Source organism: Convolutriloba macropyga, chromosome 13, assembly GCF_964194025.1.
Source record: "Convolutriloba macropyga chromosome 13, txConMacr16.3, whole genome shotgun sequence".
In the NCBI taxonomy this organism is placed as follows: Eukaryota; Metazoa; Xenacoelomorpha; order Acoela; family Convolutidae; genus Convolutriloba; species Convolutriloba macropyga.
This window is the reverse complement of record NC_134480.1, coordinates 25881695-25902087: the sequence shown is the minus strand read 5'-3', so window position 1 is coordinate 25902087 and position 20393 is coordinate 25881695. Positions and strand designations below refer to the sequence as shown.

The 20393-nt window shown below is 34.9% G+C and overlaps 1 protein-coding gene across 1 annotated transcript; it reads right to left on the bottom strand.

Moving 5' to 3' along the window:
* Positions 1-6839: 6839 nt before the first annotated feature.
* Positions 6840-19831, bottom strand: LOC142352195 (uncharacterized). The gene is made up of 5 exons (XM_075404610.1): positions 17574-19831; positions 16682-16958; positions 8838-9536; positions 8250-8610; positions 6840-7894 (listed from the first exon to the last, which is right to left on the bottom strand). The coding sequence occupies exons 1-5, from the start codon at positions 17988-17990 to the stop codon at positions 7270-7272; spliced, it is 2379 nt and encodes a 792-aa protein (XP_075260725.1). The 5' UTR covers positions 17991-19831; the 3' UTR covers positions 6840-7269.
* Positions 19832-20393: the final 562 nt, after the last annotated feature.

The window sequence follows — 20393 nt, the reverse complement described above, 5'->3', positions numbered from 1 at the left end:
GAAGAAGAACCAGCACGCAAAATAAGACGGCGCTAATGCCAATTTAATTGCATGCAATTTTGGTGAAACTGCGTGTAGTAATACACAGTGTAAATATTTAATTTGTTTGGAGTGTTTAGTTTGGTTTCAATTCAATCTTTTCTTACAAATCTAACAAACCGGAGAAAGGCGCAAAGGGAAAGGAATAAAAGCGGAAGAAAGCTAGTTTACATGTATCACGCACGGCCGTTGTTTTACATGTAGCGCCGCCAAGGATAACCCCCTATTATCACACGTATTAATTCGAAGGATAACCCCCCTATCTTAGTACCCTATTATCTTACTACTAGTATAAACTAAACAGAGTGCAGTTTAATTCCTTTCTTTTTTAGCATTGCAATTGGCTAAAAACAGTTCGACAAAGATGTTTTGCATGTTTGAAAACCCATTCAGAGTTATGAAGAAATTGGATCCTTTGAAATAACAAGGCACCTCGGTGTCGACACCAAATCACAAGTTGCTTCGAGGATAAAAATTATTTAGCTAATATTCTTTTTAAGAAAAAAAAATGTTTATCAGACCTGTTGCAAAGATCATAAGAAAGAAAATCGCAAAATTATATTTAGTACACCAAAATTAATAATTTTTTGTAAACATATTTTTACACGTTTAATATGTCGTCTAAAATTGGGTTTCAGAAAGGTTTTCATAACGTTCTGTTTTTCAATGAAAAGCTCTGCTCAAAAATTAGATTAAAATTTTAAAAGAAAAGACTTTCCAGAAACGACGAAAAAGCTTGTCAGTAACTAGTGCCAAGGCTGCTGCCCAGAACGAGGGTATAGGATATTAGGCGACAACTGGATTAGGAGAACACAATTTGTGGGTCCATTAGTCGAAAATATTAGGGCATTGGGGAAAGAGCGTTGCATCAAAATCTTGTTGACGCTCTGAAGTACTCAAGTGCCCATAATAAATGTATCGAAAAGATAATAGCTTACTTTTGCCCGAATGTTTTTTTTTGGGGGGGGGGGGGCAAAAATATCATCACTCTAATTGCCATTTCAAATCTGCTTTGTTTACTCATTTTCGTGTAAAGACTATTGTTTGGGATTTTTGAGTACTTTGTAGCGTGAAGTGGATTTTGTAGTGCCGCATAAAATGTTTTAATTGGCATTCTCCTAATTTCAACAAAAATTTGATTCACAAATTTTGCCTAATGTTGAAAAAAGTTTTAATCAAGTTTTCGCCTATTATACTACACCTTCAAAAAAATTATCAGCAATCAGCAATAAAGAAAGGGTAGGTTTCAAAGGGTTAGAAATTGGCTAACATGCAAACCCACTGTCGACTGCAGTGCAAACTATGATCAATGACTGGTATTGATCAGTCGGAGAATGAGATATTAAGCAAAAGCTAGTTTAGCCCAGGCTAATTTCCGTAGCCATTATCCAAAAATGTTTAACTAAAATTTTGTGAAAATTAGGAGAAAACCAATTAAAGCACGTAATGGAACTCCAAACTCCACTTTGCGCTAGAAAGATCCCAAGTGTCCCTAACAACTTTCATTTAATGATAATAGCTTTAAAAACACCGAAAAAGGTTCTTCATATTAAAAAATTCCAGCTTCTCAGCTCAGTTTTATCCCACAGTTTCGCCAAGAACTTTCTCGAAGTTACCCACGCCAAATAGCTCTAAACTAAGAAAAATCAAGCAATTCTTTTTTGAATTCTATTTTTTCACTCTCGCGGCGGTAACTTTTAACAATAAGCTCTTTTCGGATATTACCGGAAGGCAAAAAATGATGCGAAAAGCTGAAGAATTACATTTAAGTTGAATTTTATCAACTATTTTTTATGTTAAGACTGTCTGAAGTACCGTCTTTAGGTATTTTGATTGTTTTTGCCAGAGCTCCACAAAAGTCAGCTCAAAAAAGTGGACCACAAAACTTAACTACGCATCATCGAGCTTTCGTCTAATAACCTACGCACCGATAGGCACAGCAAATAACTCTAATTGCTGCACCTAGCAAAACGTCAAAACATTTTAAAATGTTTTTGCAAAAAAATGAAACATTCTTTGGTTGAAAGAACCGTTTCGGATCCGATTAGTTGTTACATCTAAAAATTATACACAATTATTACTGCTGGTTGCCTCCAAAACAACAAAAATCATACCAAGACATTTTAAGTGCGGTAAAATTGTTGTATATACATTCAAGTTCATTTTCAAAATAAATAATTTCGAGCACATTCAACACAATTTTTATCAAATACATGCAGTTCAGTGGCAAGCATTTTTTTATACCAATTGACTACAAAATCGCAAACAAGGAGGCGCAAAAACGTGCGTATCGCGTATAATGTTCCAATGGACCCGCCCATGTTTTTGACCTAATTGTCCAACAAATGAGGAAGAGATAGAAAACTTTCAAAAAATCACTTAACTTTTGAAAATAATTGGTGTACCCGCTTAAGAAATCGCTTCAAGCAAAAACCACTATAACAATTAAACAAGAACACATTAGAGCGCCAATGATATGCCGTTAAGTAAGAGAGAAGACAAACAACGAAAACAAATAAAGCATTAGGAGTAATTGTAGCTATGTATGACATCAAAATAGTTCCCTCTGTATAAATATTTTTGTACCAAAACCATTTTTTATGAATTTTTAATGTTGTTGGTTATGTTTTAGTTTAAAAGAAGTTTTGACATTCAAGAATAATTTTTGACTCTTTCAATCTTACAAATAAACGGATTGAACTACCTGACTGAGAAAAAAAACAAAATCTTTTTTATAAAAAAATTTTATCCCTTTTTTTCTTATTCCGAGAAACTAGCTTCCAAACCAACATTTTCTGCATTGGAAAAATTATCGGAAAATAGAAGACTTGAAATTTTAGATATGTCAAAATATCAAAACCCTTTTTTGGAAAGGGAAAACTAAAAGCACAAAATATTTTCTTTTCTAATTTTTGGGGTTGCATTGAGAACAATTCTACTTGTTTTAGAAAACATAAACAAATTGACAACAGCAGAGATGTAAGATAATGGGCTCAAGGAAATAAGCAAATAATTTACAAAATTGTTTTAAAAGAGACAAAAAAAATTCCTTAATGTTGATATTGTCAGAGAAGATTATTTAAATTATTTTTGACTAGTATAGAATAATACAAATAAATCAAATGTTATAAAGTTCACGGACCAACAGGTCCTAAAACTTAAATGTTCATTTTTTTCAAAGTGGAATAAAACCACTTTCCGCTTCTATGTATTTTTACAATGCAGAACGAACTAATCTTTTATACTCTGTGAGCTTTTCTCTTAAACCAAAACTGATTCAGTTGATCGGGAAACTCCACAAATAATAAAAAAAAATTGGAAACTTTTTTTTGAAAATTTTTTCCAGACCTTTAACATCTCATAATTATTGTTTCGACCAAAATAAAGATTAAGTTACCTTTCAGACACACACAGAACCCGAGTGAAAAAACTGTCTTAAAAAACAAATAAATTAAATAATGAGGACTACAAATCTCGGCTTTAAAAAAGTTCCGAAAGTAAATCGTGTTTAAAAAATCAGATCATAACCCTTCTACGGTATTTCAAAATTTTTTATTGGCCCATTTTGTTCATGACGCATGAAAAATCTTTTTTTCTAAACAAATCTTTTTGAAAAGTTCATACCTAAGTCTAATGTTAAAATTACGATTACAGAAAAAAATTGCTTACAGAATTCCACATACCGTTTTCTATAAAAAATAAAAACGTAATTTAACGTTCATGAGCCTGGATAAAAGTATTTGTTTTTTGGTGGAGCGCGTTGGTAAGGTTTGTTTGTGTATGTGTGTGTGTGAGTACGGTGCGTGCTAAGCTTTTAAATTATACTATACGCATCTTTCTCTTTCTAGAGTGTGTAGAAAAGTTATCGTTTTAATCTGCAGAAAAAAAAGATTTTATGTGATTTTTGTGAAAATAATTTTTAGGAAAGTAATTATATGAAATTTATCAAAAATTGCAATTAAATTTCTGCGATTCATTCAAATTACATTTGGATACCCTCACGCATTTTTCTTGACGTAATGTAAAATTTGCAACCTTGAGAGGTATGTTGTAACATTCCGAGCGGCGTACAGACTCTCACGAATTGTCTTGCATACATTTGTGGAAGGTAACCAAATCTATCACTCAACAATTTTAAACCTATAACTTGTAAAAAAAATAGATTAAAAGTACAAAGATTTGATAGCGTACACCTTCTCAAATAGTTTTGGCAGTTTTTGAAAACAATTTCAACTGCAGTACCTATTGCTCGTGTTTGAAAGTTGTCGGCTTTGTTGAGTCCAGAAAAGCTATGAATTTTCTGCAGACCAAAACATTAAGTCCGTAATAAAAAAAGGATTAGCGACAAAAACAAAATATATTTAACCTAGGTGGCTTCTAGGTTAAACTTCCAACTTTTTCAATTTCTAATTAAGTATTTGCGCTGGAAGAACTTCAATGATTTTCCTCTATGATATTAAGGGCTACAATTTCAAGCTTCAAAAATGTTCAAAAACTCAATTTTGTTTTAAAAACTCAGATCATAACTCATCTACGGTATTTTACAATTTTTATTGGCCCATTATTTTCATGAAGAACGCAAAAAGATTTTTCGTTAAAACAACTTTGTGAAAGGTTCATATCAAAATCTAAAGTTAATATTACGATTACAGTCAGAATTGTTTACAAAAATCCCCGCCCCGTTTTCTAAAAAAAACAAAAAACTTAATTGAACGTTGATTATCCTTGATAAAAGTTTTTGTTTTTTGGAGGAGCGCATTGGTGAGGTTTGGCCGTCTGTGTGTGTGTGTTTTTGTGTGTGTGCGTACAGTGTGTGCAAAGCTTTTAAATTGTACTATACCTATCTTTGTAGAGTGTGTAGAAAAATTAATTTATCGTCTGCAGACAAAAGACTTTATGAGATTTTTGTGAAATTAATTTTTGGAAAGTGATTTCATGAAAATTATCAAACATTGCAAATAATTTTCTGCAAGTCATTCAAGTTAATTTCGGATACCGTCACGCACTTTTGTTGACGTAATGTAAAGTTTTCAACCTTGAGAGGTATGTTTTATCATACTGAGCGGCGTACAGGCTCTCACAAACTGTCTTGTTCACATTTGTGAAAGGTATCCAAATCTATCACTCGGCAATTGTGAAACTAAAACTTGCAAATAATTGATTAAAAATACAAAGATTTGATGGCATACACGTTGTCAATTAAAAAATTGCGCCTGATGAATTTTAGTGATATTGTGCTATGATATTAAGGGCTACAAAATCCAGCTTCCAAAATGTTCATAAACTCAATTATATTTTAAAAACTCAGATCATAGCCCATGTACGTTATTTTAAGATTTTCATTGGCCCTATATTTTCATGAAGCAGGAAAACGAATTTTTAGAAAAAAGCTTTTTGTTAAGTGTTCATATCAATGTCTACTGTTAATATTACGATTACAGTGAGGATTGTTTACAAAATTCCAAGCCTCGTTTTCTAAAAAATAAACAAAGAAAAACGTAATTGAACGGTGATTATCCTTGATAAAAATTTAATTTTTTGGTGGAGCGCATTGGTAAGGTTTGTCTGTCTCTGTATGTGTTTGTGTGTGTGTGTTTTTGTGCGTGCCGTATGTGCAAAGATTTTAAATTGTACTATAGGTATCTTTGTAGAGTGTGTAAAAAAGTTATCTTTTTCGTCTGCAGAAAAAAGATTTTGTGTGATTTTCGTGAAAGCAATTTTTTGGAAAGTAATTTTATGAAATTTATCAAAGCTTACAAGTAATCTTCTGCATTTCATTCAAGCTACATTCGGATACCCACCCGCGTTTTTGTTGACGTGTTAATGTAAATTTTTCACCCATGAGAGGCATGTTGTAACATTGTGTAACTTTGTGAGGTATGCGTAGAGACTCGCACGAGCCGTCATGTTCACATTTGTGAAAAGTGACTGTCAAAATATATCACTCTAAAAAATGTAAACCTAAAACTTGCAGCTATTAGATTAAAATCATACAAGACTTTTTGGCATAAACAATCTGAAATGATTTTGGCAGTTTTTGATGAAGACCATCCGAATTGCAATAACATTTGCTGATGTTTGAAAATTGTTGCCTTCATTGATTTCAGGACTGCTCTGAATTTTCTGCAGGCCAAAAAATTAAATCCGTAATGGATAAACAATGATTGGCAATCACAAATTTTAATTTAATCTCGGTGTTTCCTTAAAATATTCTAATTTCTTAAACCTTCAATTAAAGAATTTCGACTGAAGAATTTCTATAATTTCACAGTACTTCGAAACTATTGATTGAACCAAGTGAAAAGATTTATTAACCCCACATGTCAAGAATTTTATACTCATAAAATGTTAAACCTATGTGAAAAAATGGATTCGGAAAATTCTCAACTGAAAAAATGCAAAGTTTACAAACTGCTGATAACTGTTGCAAATTTAATCATCGAAAAGCTCTGAAAAAGTGAAAAAATTATCTTCCATTTTACTTAAACATGTATTATTTTTAAGTGAAATTTAGCTATGGGCCAAAATTGACAGGAAAGTAATAAACCTACCGCTAGGGTGAGAAAATATTCAAACGGATAAAAATTGTAGAACTTATTTTAATGTTTTGTTGCTCGACATAGCTTGCTTAGTTTAAAAGCAGAAAATTTTCTTTAATGTTAAATCCTAAATTTCCTTTACCGAACCTCTAACCTTGATTTGCAGCAGTATCAGAAAATGACATAAACAAATGTCTTTGATCAAAAATAAAATATTGAGCCTTCTGTACAACTTTTCTATTCTCTCCGCGAAAATAAGACTTTGAATGTTTTTTTTTCAAATTGCAGAAAAATGAGACGACCGAAAGGATAAAAGAAGACATAGTTCATATATATAAATAAGCAAATGACAGTAAAAGTAAAGTAGGACACTGTTTCAGTTAAAGCAACACTTTGATAAAGATTGAATGATTAATTAATAGCACTTCACAGAAGTTGTAACACAAATTAAGATCAGGTATAAAATTACAAAACCACTATTATAAAACAGAAAAATTATTTGTACAAACTTTCTAATCTAATCTGATATTAAATAGCTTTTGCACTCAAATACGCTCAAATTTTTAACGTTCAAAACTCTCTGCATTATTTTGACCAAAATGGAACTGAGATGAGCTCAAGTTGGCCTATCGCGTGACTAGAATGTGAACAAAAATATTGCACGATTTTTTATGAAACTGATGCTATTTATTTACATATCTTGAGAAGTTGCCAACATTTCTAACTGTCTGTGTTGGCTTCTTTCAAGTTGAGCTAACTTCAAACTAAGTTCCAATGAGTTCAATTGAGGGTTCAGTAGTCCATGGTTAATAAGATTCCGACTTGCTTCTTGGCTTCTAAGCGGTGATGGTGTCGTATTAAGCTCAGCCGTCGGCACTGGTTCAATTCTGGCCCGCGGACTTTTTTGTAAGAGATTTAACAACTGTTGTTCTTCTTGTTGTAGAGCTCCTAAGAGTTGTTGGGCAGTATTCGGGGAGTTAGCCAGAAGCGATAAATGCTTGTTGAGCATTAACTGGGATTCGGGACTGGAATTCAGGGCTGGGTTTGCGTTTAATGAGGTACTCTCATATTCACTAGGGGTTCCCGTGTTTCGCGATAGTATTCCGGACGACGTTTCGCTTCCTGAGAAAGCAGAGTCGGGTGTTTCCGTTGAGTCCACTCGGGATTCGTCTTTCACTCGGCTTTGTCTTTTGAGCATCTGTTCACGCTGCACCTCTTCTGCCGGTCGTGTGGGAAACTCGGTGGCATTGGTCACCTCTAGTTCCGGATGTACGTTGCGACAATGTAACACGAGAGTGTATTTTCGAGTGAAGGTCCTGAAAAGAAATACATGTTCATTAAGTATTTGCCATCCAAGGTTTTTTTAAGAGAGGCATTTGGTTAGTTACAACGAAGCGTTGTTAATGGATGATAAAAACGTTTATATGTCTTGCACCGTTATCATTGCTAAATTCAGATTGAAAATTTCAGAGAGATGAAAAATCACATTGTTTTTCAGAAAAATGTACCAATTCTTCGGGGGTTGGCCGCATCGCAAAATCGTGTTTAAAAAAACAGTAAAAGTCAGACATATTGAATCTATATAGAAAAGTAACAGTTTGCGGACGCTGATTTGTTTATAACAACTTTGATATATTAAAATCTAAATTCTTCTGTTTTGATTATTCCTACCTGTAGCAAACTGGACATTGTACGTTTTCCCTATTAGCTCCATGCACTTCTTTAATATGTCTGTAGCTGCATTTCTTCTTCATTACTTTACTACACTTCGGACAAGACCAAAGAGAGTCACTGTCAGAGATAACAGAAGACGAGGAACCGGGTGTCGAGGACATCAATGTCCCCGCAACTGCCGACTGCTTCATGGAGGATTCCCCGAGAGTGGACGATGATGGGGATAACGAGGTGTCGCCCGGTTCTCCTCCTTGACTGTCGAGCTCATCTTTGACAAGAGACGAGGTTGTGAAAGATGCTCGTCTGTAACAGTCGCTCTCGGAACTCAAAGAGGCACTTCGTTTCTTGATAGGACCATCTGAAAAATCACAATTCTTACTATTTTCAATTAGAGTTTGTTGAATGAAACAGAGACGAAAAATAGTTGAATAGATACAAAAATGCATTCAAGTATTTCGCAATTTTTCAACAAAAATGTCTGCTACTCTTTATCAAAAGGTTCATTGAAGAAACTCTTTATCGAAGGAACTTCAAAACCCTTCAAACATTAGAATATGCAATAAAAATCGACTATATTTTACTCACGAGTTCTTATGAAATTCTTGAGCTCGTCTCTAGTCCTAGTCGTATTCTGACCATCTACTCCACTGCGTCCAGCAGCACTTATTAGCTCGTCCACGCCTGATTTTGGTAACCGAATTGTATCCAGATCTGGCTTGGACTCCTCGGATTCAACAACTGGGTCTCTAAGACGTTTGAGCTTGTCCGGTGATATCATGTTCTCTTCCTCTTTAATTGAGGCTAATAGACCAAACGCGTCCGAGGGGTTGTCGAATTCTGGCGGTGGTGTCGTGGGGGTGTTGGTAGTCGACAAATCCAAAACTTGTCCGTCACTCAAATCTGGCTGAAGACTGTTTTCGAAAACATTTACATTCGATGATGATAAATCCAGATGTCTGGAACTCGAACTCGGCACTGGATCATTGAAATTTCCGCCCGACGATGACGTAACATGATGTTCACTTGATGACGTCATTGTCGATGCCGTTTCGGATGACTTGGCAGTTTCTGATTGGCTGATAGATGCTCGTCGTCTCTTGGTTGTGGCAGTCATGAGAGAGTTGACGAGGAAGTTTTTGGGTCGTTTTCTGACCGAATGTGAAGAGAGGATCATGTTCTCGTTGGAATCGAGGGACTCTCCGCTTTCGACTGAGGAAGTCGGCGAGACACTCATAGGTCTGACTGGAACTGGTAGAATCAAGCTCACTGATTGGCTCTCATCTTCTGAAGGAAAAAAAACCAATTTAAGACAGCTAGTTGTAATCGGATAGAAGTTATCAAATATTTATCACGAAACTTGAGAGTGCAGCGTACTTGTAGACTAAATGTCTGCTGGCATGGATTCAAAAATCTATTTTATAAGTCACCCAATCAGCAGGGGCCACAAATTTTAACGCCAATTATTAGAGCTCTGACGTTTTGTCACCCAATGAGTGGGGGCATCAAACTAAAATCAAATTGACGATGGTGCTAGCAACTTCAAATGGGCTCAAATTGAAAAGGTCATCAACCCGAAAAACTACATTATGTATCCAGAAGAAAGCCCTCTAGCTAAGTTAATGCCTAAGATCACAAGTTTTCGTTCTTACCTGACCTAAGTGGGGAGAACAAAAGCATGTTGTAGGAGGCCTATTTCTTGTGAAGAAAAGAAACGGACTGCTGATATTAGATTAAATAAATTGGTAATCTGTTGTGTTGATGACAATATCGTGTTAACCAAGTTAATTGTCAATTGATTTTTACGTATTTAAGACAGCTATAATCAATAAAGGCTCCAAACTTATTACAATGACCTGCTCAGATCATTTCCTGAGTCTCGAGAGGGATGAAACGAAATTCATGGAAAAGCCGCAAGATATGAAAGAATCACGATTTATAAAGAATGGTGATATTTGAACAGAAGACTAATGCAACTGAAATTATTCACGCTTTGATCATCTGATTCTACTACTAAACTATTCGCTCATAATTGAAGAAGGTGTCTCAATTTTTCACCCCTAATTGTTATCATTTCCTCTTTTATTTTACCACTTTATCATGAAGAATTAATTTAAACTACACATTAGATAATTGCTTCTTTTTGGAACATTAGGTACTCTATTAAAGGTTCAGAAGCTGTAGTACTTTGGAGTTCTTGTTGTGGAAGAAAAGGTTTAATCCCGACAACTTTCAGCGCTTTAAGTTTGTGATTTCAAAATTGCAACCATGTCTTTCCAAGGCCACTTACATGCCAAATTTATGAATTCATAGATGGGAATTTTTTGGGCTTCTATGTTACCATAAATGGTTCCTAGATATAATTGCAAAAGAGGTCATGAGGCGTTCTTAGAGCCGGCTCTCTTCTGCGGTTTGACATAAAAAGAACTCTTTTAGCCCAATTTGCGACCAAGTGAAAACTTCTCATAGACCATTGTCCCAATTAACTTAGAAATTATTCCTTACCTAAAATGTCTGCTGTCAACCTGGATTTAGTGTCAAACTGTGGTCTATGTAAGAATATAGAATTTGATTACTAAATTATTTAGTTATAATTTAAATCAACGCTGTACATCGTTTGTTGTAGTTTCTATTTTGTATTTCTATCAGTACCAACCAACACCCCCCTCCGCCAGCACTTCTAGAATTTGTGTTCAATATATTTTCCCTATTTTGTTAGATTCCTTCGCTTCACATCCAAAACAAAAGACAAACAACAAGGAATTTATTTAATTGGAGATGACCCCCCTCGCTCCCAATTAATTAAACCCAACACGATGATCTAATTAACTTTGTTTAGACAGCTAATTAGTGGGCGCATTAAAAATGTTATCATAACATAGGCAGACATGTCAACAATGTAGAAAATTTGCACAATTTAAATAAGAGTGGTTATGATGGTGGCGTCCGCTATTTCATTCCCCCCACCAACTAACTATCTAATACCATATTTACACTCACTCACGTTATGAGTCAGTTTTGTGTTATAAAGCCGCATTACTCATACGATGAGTACCAACATTTGTCATAAATATTGTATATACCACGTAAACAATTGAAACATTGCGTTAGAAATCTGTGTTGTTTTTACAAAAAGGAAATAACTTGCATTTTAAATTATGGTCGCATTGCAATAAGCGCGCTTTAATATATTTGAAGATGTTGGCAATAAACATTGCAGACCAAAGCTGTCGCAAAATGACATTGCATCATTAATGAGAGACATTTTGATTGAGAGAGAGGTACAAAAATGAGGTTTTCAAGTAATAATTTCAGTTAAAGCATTATGAACTTCAAATGTAAGAACTAAAAATATAGCTTAAATTGTTTAAAAGAAATTTGCATAAAAGCAAAGATTCCAAGCCCACTGCAAAAAATCTCAAAATGTTTCGACATTGATTGGAAGCAATCAACATAATCCATAATTGTTTTATTTTGCTACAAACAATATACAAAACTCTATGTCGGATGGGAATATGCTACCGTCGGCTACTAGATCAATCAAACCCCCCCCCCCCCCCCCCCCCCCTTAGATACAAATTTCAATTTTTTCGGGGAAAAGTTAGCACAACTTTGCAATAACATGATCAAAAATATTCAATATGTCATTCTTGGCATCATTTTAGTTATTAAGAGACCATAAAAAGTGAATTGAAAAGATCGCTTGAATCATCAAAGAGTAGGCCCGAAAAAGGGGTGGAATATATTCACACTGAGTGGGTATGTGTCATGTTCTACCCACGTGACGGTGGTGATACATACCCAACCATAAAATTAAAAAGAGGAAAGAATTGATCCTCGACCAACTTTGACTCATAAAACCACACAAAATAAATATACCCTCTATTTTATTTCCCTATACCGAGTGATGCCTGGAAAGAGATTTACTATATCTTTTCAACTATATACTACAAGACGGCTGAATAACAATTTTCCATCTTTTATTCTACTACCTTTCCCGCAGTGCAAATGTAGTACTAACTATGATAAGGGCAAACTAATTCCCACACCATAAAATGAGAGGATTAATACGCAATCGTAGGGATGATGCAACAACAAACAAAATAAACAATTCACTGCCGCCGCCAGCCCCCCCCCCCCCTCACTCGTTCTTTCGCTACTAACGCAACTACACTACTAGAATAGTATTCCGGTAGCCTGGTCTTTTTGTTCGCTTTTCCAGACCAGCATATACATAATTGAGAAGCGGCGAACGAGCACACGAGGAATAGGAAAAGAGGGAGAGGGAAGAGGTATGAATAAATTGGGTGTGTAGGTAAGCATCACTATACGTCACTACTACAACTGCCACCTAACACGTGACTAAATTGTACTCTCTGACTCATATCGCAGTTCATTCCCAACTGCTGCTGCTGCTGTTGTTGTTGCTTCCTCATTAGTCTGTTATCCCTTCTTCCAACCGTGTCGATACAAAGCAGCCTGTTTACGTACGAGAATCAATAGATAGACCATGTACAACGAAATACTCGAGCGACAACTGCAGCCTGACAAAATCCGTCTTGAGGGGATAAAAAGTGATAAAGCGGTAACGGCAGGAAATGAGGTGCAGCTCAAAGTGCGGAAGAAAAAAGGGGGAAGAAACCAGGGAAGTAAAGGGGAAAAACCAGGCACCACTCCTAGTAACAAACAGCTCATAAGTGGAAGATGGAAAAACAGATTGCGGAAGTGCTTAGTGTACGATAGAACATATACAACAAACATAAACAATTTGGGTGATGTTTTGCAACCCCACAAAGTGAAATCACAAAGTAATGACAAATACAGCAGACAAAAGGAAATTTGATTAAATGTTTGAACTTGTCCGCCAGGGTATACATTAACCAGATTAGCTCGTTCCTTCGGTTTGAATTAAAAAGGGAGGCAATTATTTTTTGAGAAAATCAACTTTGTCTACAAGAAAAATTCTGAATAATTAATCAATTTGGTAACTCGAGACAGTTAGGTCAATAGGTCGAGACAGTTTATGTCGATTAAGCCAAATTATTGTCAATGTTCCGTTTCTACGAAAAAAGAACTCGATTCATTCTCTCTGTAGATTCGCTCTCTCTGAATTTGAAAGATGATATTGTATCAGTTTTCAACCACCTCACTCATTGGGTGATATAAAAGTGTGTTTTTGTCCGAATCTTAGGTTGCATCTCCCCTCTCATTGGGTGCCAAAAAATTGTATTTTAGCTTTAATTTGGTTTACAAAAAAACCGAAAGTGCATGGGACTCTGCCAAAAGTATCGTGGCTGAACCCCGAATCGCAACAATGGAAACAAAATGAAAGAAACAGTTGAAAGCAAGATGAAGACTTTTTTAAAAAAACGTTTTCAAAATATCACAAAAACAATTACAATGTCCAACGATTTCTCTGGAAGTGACACAAACGCTTACACAAACGGAAGCAGGTTTCAGAATTATGTGTCAATGGCTAACGGACAGAGAAACCTAACTTTCATTCAAACTATTCGTTTCTGTGATTAAAACATTTTAATGAACTTTGTCAAAAATGATAAAATCAGATGAACAAAAACCATGACAAAAAATAAAAGCGTCTGAAAAAAAAATTACAGAATTCTTGATCAGAGGTATATGTTTATTTGAGACGCAGCATCGGGATTTTGAATTAATGGATTTTGGATTTATTCATCTGAAGCCTTCTTGCTTTTCAATTTTATTCAAAGTATTTTATCCACAGAAAAAAAATTATGAATTTGACTCATGAATTATTCTTGACTTCAAGAGTTCATAACTTCAACAATCGTTCACAATCATATTTAGAATACGGAACTAAAATAATGAAATTTTTAACTGGTCATTTTACCTATAGCCGTAGAATGAATGGATCTTTGCTGTGAAACCAAGAAAAACAAGTGAGAAATTTAAGCACACTGAGGCTCCAATTGGCAGTTCTGTTCAAACAACAACTGGACCAAGTTTAATCTTAAACCAGCCAACAAACTAATTGGCTTCATCTTTCGTAAAACCTGAGGTTGAAATTAAGATGAAAACACTAAAACTCAGAACAGTTTTGAACAAACTCACCATAGAATAAATTACTGTAAACATTTTGAGCAAGCATTCTTCAACCACGCATTTTGCATTAAAAATTTTAGAGTATAACATAATATTCAGAGTATAACATAATATGTCAAATTTAGTCCGGGTACAATTTCGTTAGTTTTGATTAAGCGTTGAAGGCTGTTCGTAACAAGCTTGTTTTCAGATCTGATTAGAACGTTTGAAAGTTAGTTTCCTTACGCAAATTGTGAGGAAGCTGATTCCATAACTTTTCACAACAAACAGAAAACGACTTTGAACCATAAGAGCAAATGGTTTGCAAAATTCGAGTTTAAACTTGAGTGACCCTCTTTTAAAATCATTTCGCCAGTTGAAAGTTTCTTTATTTTAATTCCGTATTATAAACATGATTGTGAACTTTGTAGAAGAAGGGAAGCCTTGAAGTCAAAGAAAAAATAGTATAGTTCAACCATAATTCCTTGTTGTGAAAAATTGTATTCTAGGGCTAGAGGACAAAAATAAACCAAAATCTGTCTCCCTCGATATAGCAAAAGCGTTCGACACAATTAGTTTCAAAATAATTATCCACAAAAACCTCAATATGGTTTTGATTTAATGTTCCTCCTATGCTTCAAATGGAATCTTTTAGCCAGGCAACAACAAGTAGATGTTTCAAAGTTTGCGTCGAATTATCTGATCGTAACCATTGTTTGACCACAATGGTCTATTTTTGTCGTCTTTCTGTTCTCGGTTTATATAAATGATAAACACCTGAAGTCCAATTAGTTTCAAAATAATTATCCACAAAAAACCTCAATATGGTTTTGATTTAATGTTCCTCCTATGCTTCAAATGGAATCTTTTAGCCAGGCAACAACAAGTAGATGTTTCAAAGTTTGCGTCGAATTATCTGATCGTAACCATTGTTTGACCACAATGGTCTATTTTTGTCGTCTTTCTGTTCTCGGTTTATATAAATGATAAACACCTGAAGTACTCTTGAATTAAAGTTTATGTATGCGGAAGACCAAAACGTGTTGGCTCTGAAACGTTTCAATCAAATCTACAAACTGATACTGATAGTGCTATCGCCTGGAAAACAAAATGAATTTTAATTTCACGACGATCAAGCTTATGACATTTTCTTTTAGAAATCGCGCTGACCACGAACTGACATTTCAAGCAAAACAACATCAGATTGAACATCAGAAGCGATGTGGGGAATCTTTCTCTTCGTGTCGCGAAGCATAACAATGCACTTTTATTCTACTACAAGCTTTCCTGGTAAACGCCTCTGATGAATCCCAAAACATTCTCAAGAGAAATGACAAAATTCTTTTAGCCAGAAGCAATGTCAAAATTCGGATACTCCTACAATCCTTCAGGATGGGATCCATCTTGAAAACCTAAATCAAAATCGAACCCAATCTAAGTGGGGAAAAACCAAGATGGTGGAAACCATGGTTTTTTTAAATTAATTATTATTTTAAATATATATATATATATATATATATATATATATATATATATATATATATTTATATATATATATATCGATACACATATTATATATATATATATATATATATATATATATATATATGCTCTCCACGCTAATTAATTTGTATAAATACGGATATTACAAATCACATAACATATTGCAAGTAATCTTCTGAGTCTAAATAGATTAAATCAAAAAAATTACTGCAAATGCTGGGTACAATTTTTGAATAGATGAATTGAAACTCAAGACCTGCTAGACGGTTAAGAGAGAACAACTAAATGCAAATTAAGCAGAATATAAGTTTAACAAGAAGCTCCACTTGTTCAGCGTATAGTTTGCTGAAGAGATTTAGCTTTGGGCAATAAGAAACAGCAAGATAGTCGGTTATAGGATATGCCACAGTTTGAAATCTAGTTGGTGTAAGTCCAGTTGGCGCCAACAGAGAAAAAATGCTATAAGAATAGCCTTCGCTCCATTTTTTTTGACGATCTTAAACTGACCACCAAACAGCTCTTTCCTTTGGAATGTTTATTTAAATGAGTAATTGTTGACAAACATCAAAAACGGCATTTCAATCAGTTGGTTTAAAATTATTTATGGGTTACGATGAAAACTGGAGGAAATATGGAACAAGTTTTATCCAATCCCTTTGTTTTTACTGAAAATTATATCGCTATCTATTGATTGCAATTGCTGGTCCAACCTCTTAGAATACTACGTAAATAATTGACAACGCAAAGCGTTCATTAGCATTTCACACCTAATGAAAAGTCAAGTCCTTAAATGGGTCTGGGAGGGGGCGGGTTAAGAGATCCTGATTTGCAGTAGCAATGGAAGTTTGAAAAATCTCAACTAGATTCACCTCTTAGCGATACTCCGGATGACTTGATTGGAAAGTTGGCATTTCCCTGGCAGAACTGGTGCCAACATGAGATGACGTGCTTGCCAGCTGGTGTGTGGAGGAAGTCTGCAGCCACCCCATTAGAGGAGTAGTAGCCAGCTATGGGACTGGCCTCGTTCACGTGCTGAGGGGGAGGAGGGGCGGAGTGGTGGGGGTTGTGTCTGTTGATTATGGAAGAGGGTGTGAACGAAGAGAGGATCACCAAATCCAGCTCGTACTCCGATTTGACAAAATCAATCTGGAAGAACAAAACTACACTTTATAAAAACTAAACAATGTCATGTGTCATATAGTACAAAAAATGATAGATTTTCTTTATTAAATAACGTTTTAAAAATTTCAAATTATTAAACTTTTTGATTTTTAAGTCTCCTCTCTTTGTGTTTTCTTACAAAATTTCAATCTCAATTCACATTTTGAGAGGGCTAATCATGACACAATAATGTACAGAATTGAATCCTTTCAAATGGTCATTACATTCTATTTGAAAAAATACATGGCTATAACACTAATTGACAGTGTTTCTATAACGAAACCCTATTTCACATATAAATGCCAGCAGTACAATTCCCAATGCATCTTTTTAAGCTTCAAAACAGATGTTTCACAACTCTGCAAAATTAAGATTCGAGTTAGAAATCAATTCATCTCATTGAAGCCTCGCTTTATGTAATGATCATGCTCGACCAAAAGTGATATATGAAAACACCATCCTGGCTCGGTCCATGAAAAGACTTTAGGCTTGAGCTCCACAAAAACGCTATGCCTTGTATTTATAGCCAATATTGACCACCCCCTTCCCACAAGATTTTTCAAGTCCTTTTAAAAAGCCGAGGTCTGTAGACGAACGAACCGTTTTGCGGATGAGGCTCATGGCAGTGTCAAGTTTCTGGTCTGTGATTGGCTCAAAATTGTTATTAGTTGATGAAACAGTTCCAGCAATTTCCACCCCATCAGGCATGCCACGCCTATTGCCAGTGACGTCATTAACACCCGATTTCTCACATCCTCCTCGTGCAGGATGCCCGTTTTCTTCATGGAGATAATGACGATATCGCTCGTGTCCATGTCTTTGACTGGATACCACGTACTGGTTACGCTCTGGCTCGGGGTTGCTAATATGAAGGTGGGTTCTCACAAGGCTTTGATGGTGGTCGATTGATGATAAAACAGCGGAATAGTGATTATTGGAACCCGAATTGTAATCTCTATTTTGCTGCTGCTGTTGTTGGGCTAATTCTACTAATCGTTGCTGAAGACTGGCTAACATATTCTTCAAATAATGGACAGCTTTGATTACCTTTGGCAGATTTCAAGGTAGAAATTTGACTAATTTGCATTGAACAAAAAGGAAACAAAAGGAAATAACGGAGGCAAATAAAAGAACAAAAATTGTCCAAGGAAATGAATCTTTAAAGTGAAAGATTTTTAATTTGGTAAAAGTTAGGTCAAATTAGTACACACGTGAGCCTAAAAGCTCTAAATACAAATGTAAAACTATTTGATCTTTGCATAAGGACCTTAGCGCTTATTAAGCTTAAATCCAAATTGTTTAAATAAAGTTGCCTCGAAATGGTGGCAACAATAACAACAAACTATTACTCAAAACAAAGTTTGGAAAGTTGATAGCGTTTTCTTGTGAGTAGGTAAACAGTTTCCTAACTTCAGATTAAAGACGCGAAAATGAACCACACGAAGGGGTCGAAAAGGGTGCGACTGTAATGCGTGTGAACAGATAACTAAACTGAACAAATGAGGGAAAGAATAAACAAAATCCAGGGTAGTCAACACCATATAGATGTATAATGATTGTAAAGCAGAAAAAACGGGGAAGGAATTCGATGTCCCGTTGAACAAATCGCCTACCTGTGAAAACCACACAATAGCTTACTGCTTAAATGAAGGAATAGTTGAAATAAGATTTTTAGGGAGTGAAAGCAAAAAAATTTCAGTTACTTTGTTTTCTGAAAAAAATTGGAAGTCGGTGAGTAATCCACAAAGTACACAAATATACCAGTGGAATAAATAAGGCAATTGTCAACTCTCTCCTATATGAGCGGTATACGCATAAAATGAGTCGCCGCCACAAATTTAAAAAATGGGGAAAGAATTGTTTTGTGAAAAATAATGAAAAGAAAAGTGAGCAAAATATGTTGAAATTTTACTCCCGGTATTAAAGACCGGAGGCGCGTTGTTTACGAATAAATCCGAGAGGGATAAAAGATTTTAGTATACACGGTCTTTCAGGTAGTGTAACTACTACACTCGTATTTTAACATCTTTGAGCGCTGAAATATATTTACAAGTATTTTTTCACTTTGTAGTTATTCTGTTAATTCTGCAGTTATTTTTTGTCGTTCGGTCCCTTTGCTTGGTTGCAGTAAACGCGTTACAAAACGAGTATACGTAGGTAATAAATGAAAAGTATTCCCTCAAAAAATGAGTAACTTGTTAAATAACAAAGGATAAATAATACAATAGCTGCGGGAACAAAATTTATAAGGATGAGTCAAAATTATAGCGTGAGTGTATAGTGTTATTTTGGCATTACATTTCAATGCAGCCTTTTATTGCGCTGAGCATGAGTCAATTTTGCAAATCTAAATGTTACAAAACAGATATGGAAAAAATAATGGCGTAATATTCTCCAAACAGAAAAATATATGGCTCGTGAGAAAAAAAAAATAACACGAATAAATATATGGAGATATACAAAAAATAAAGCTTTAAAATATCGACCAAATTAAATAATTAATGCACAAAATATAATAAGAATCAAAAAGTTAGTTACAGTAACTTATGATCAACATTTCATATAGTAAACGGCAGTAAATAATTCTGTGGACCCGAATTAAAGCAAAACTGAATTAATGCGAGCAACCGAAGAAATTATTTGGGTATATTGGTGTCGGGTTGAATTAAAATGTAGCGACAACACTAACTTGGAATAGACTAGGCAGCCAAAAGAAATTCTTTTCATTTGGTATCATTTTGCAGTGTGTGTGTGCGGCGGGTCATGATTCATATTACTATGTGCCTATTTGTGCTGTTTGTACCTCGAAATCAATAAATAAAGTTGTTTGAACGCCAACTAAAATATTTGAATTTTAATTATTCGCGCGCGCAGCTTTGCTTAGCATATTTTTGCATAAAGGTACAGTGTTATCGTGCACAAGTTGTATATATAAAGGGTGATGAGAGGGGGGGGGGGGGGTAAAGGGTAATAATAATTCGTTCGCTACTCTTTCAGTAGCCTACACTGTCTTTTGTTTACACTGATGGCGCAAAATGTTATTATTTATTACTAATGAGAAAAGAATTTGACTTTGTGAACAAAAGTAAACATTTCTGTTACACTAATAGTACGAGATCGTTATTGTAGCACTAACTGGTCCGATCTAACTTTAAATTAGCAATCATCATTCAATAAACAAAGTGCCACCACGCTTATTGGTTAGTTATGGTTAGACGAGCAGGGAAGGTTATAACTTATAACCGCAATTAGTTATTACAACTGCTAACCAGCCAACTTAACACTAACAGACTACTCGTACACTCACACATGTTTGTTTTTAATCTATCAGCTTGCCTAGATATCTTTCAGCCACCTACAGGTCTTTATTACTATAACCTTTATTCTGATAACATATGTTCTACAATAGAAGTTTGAACG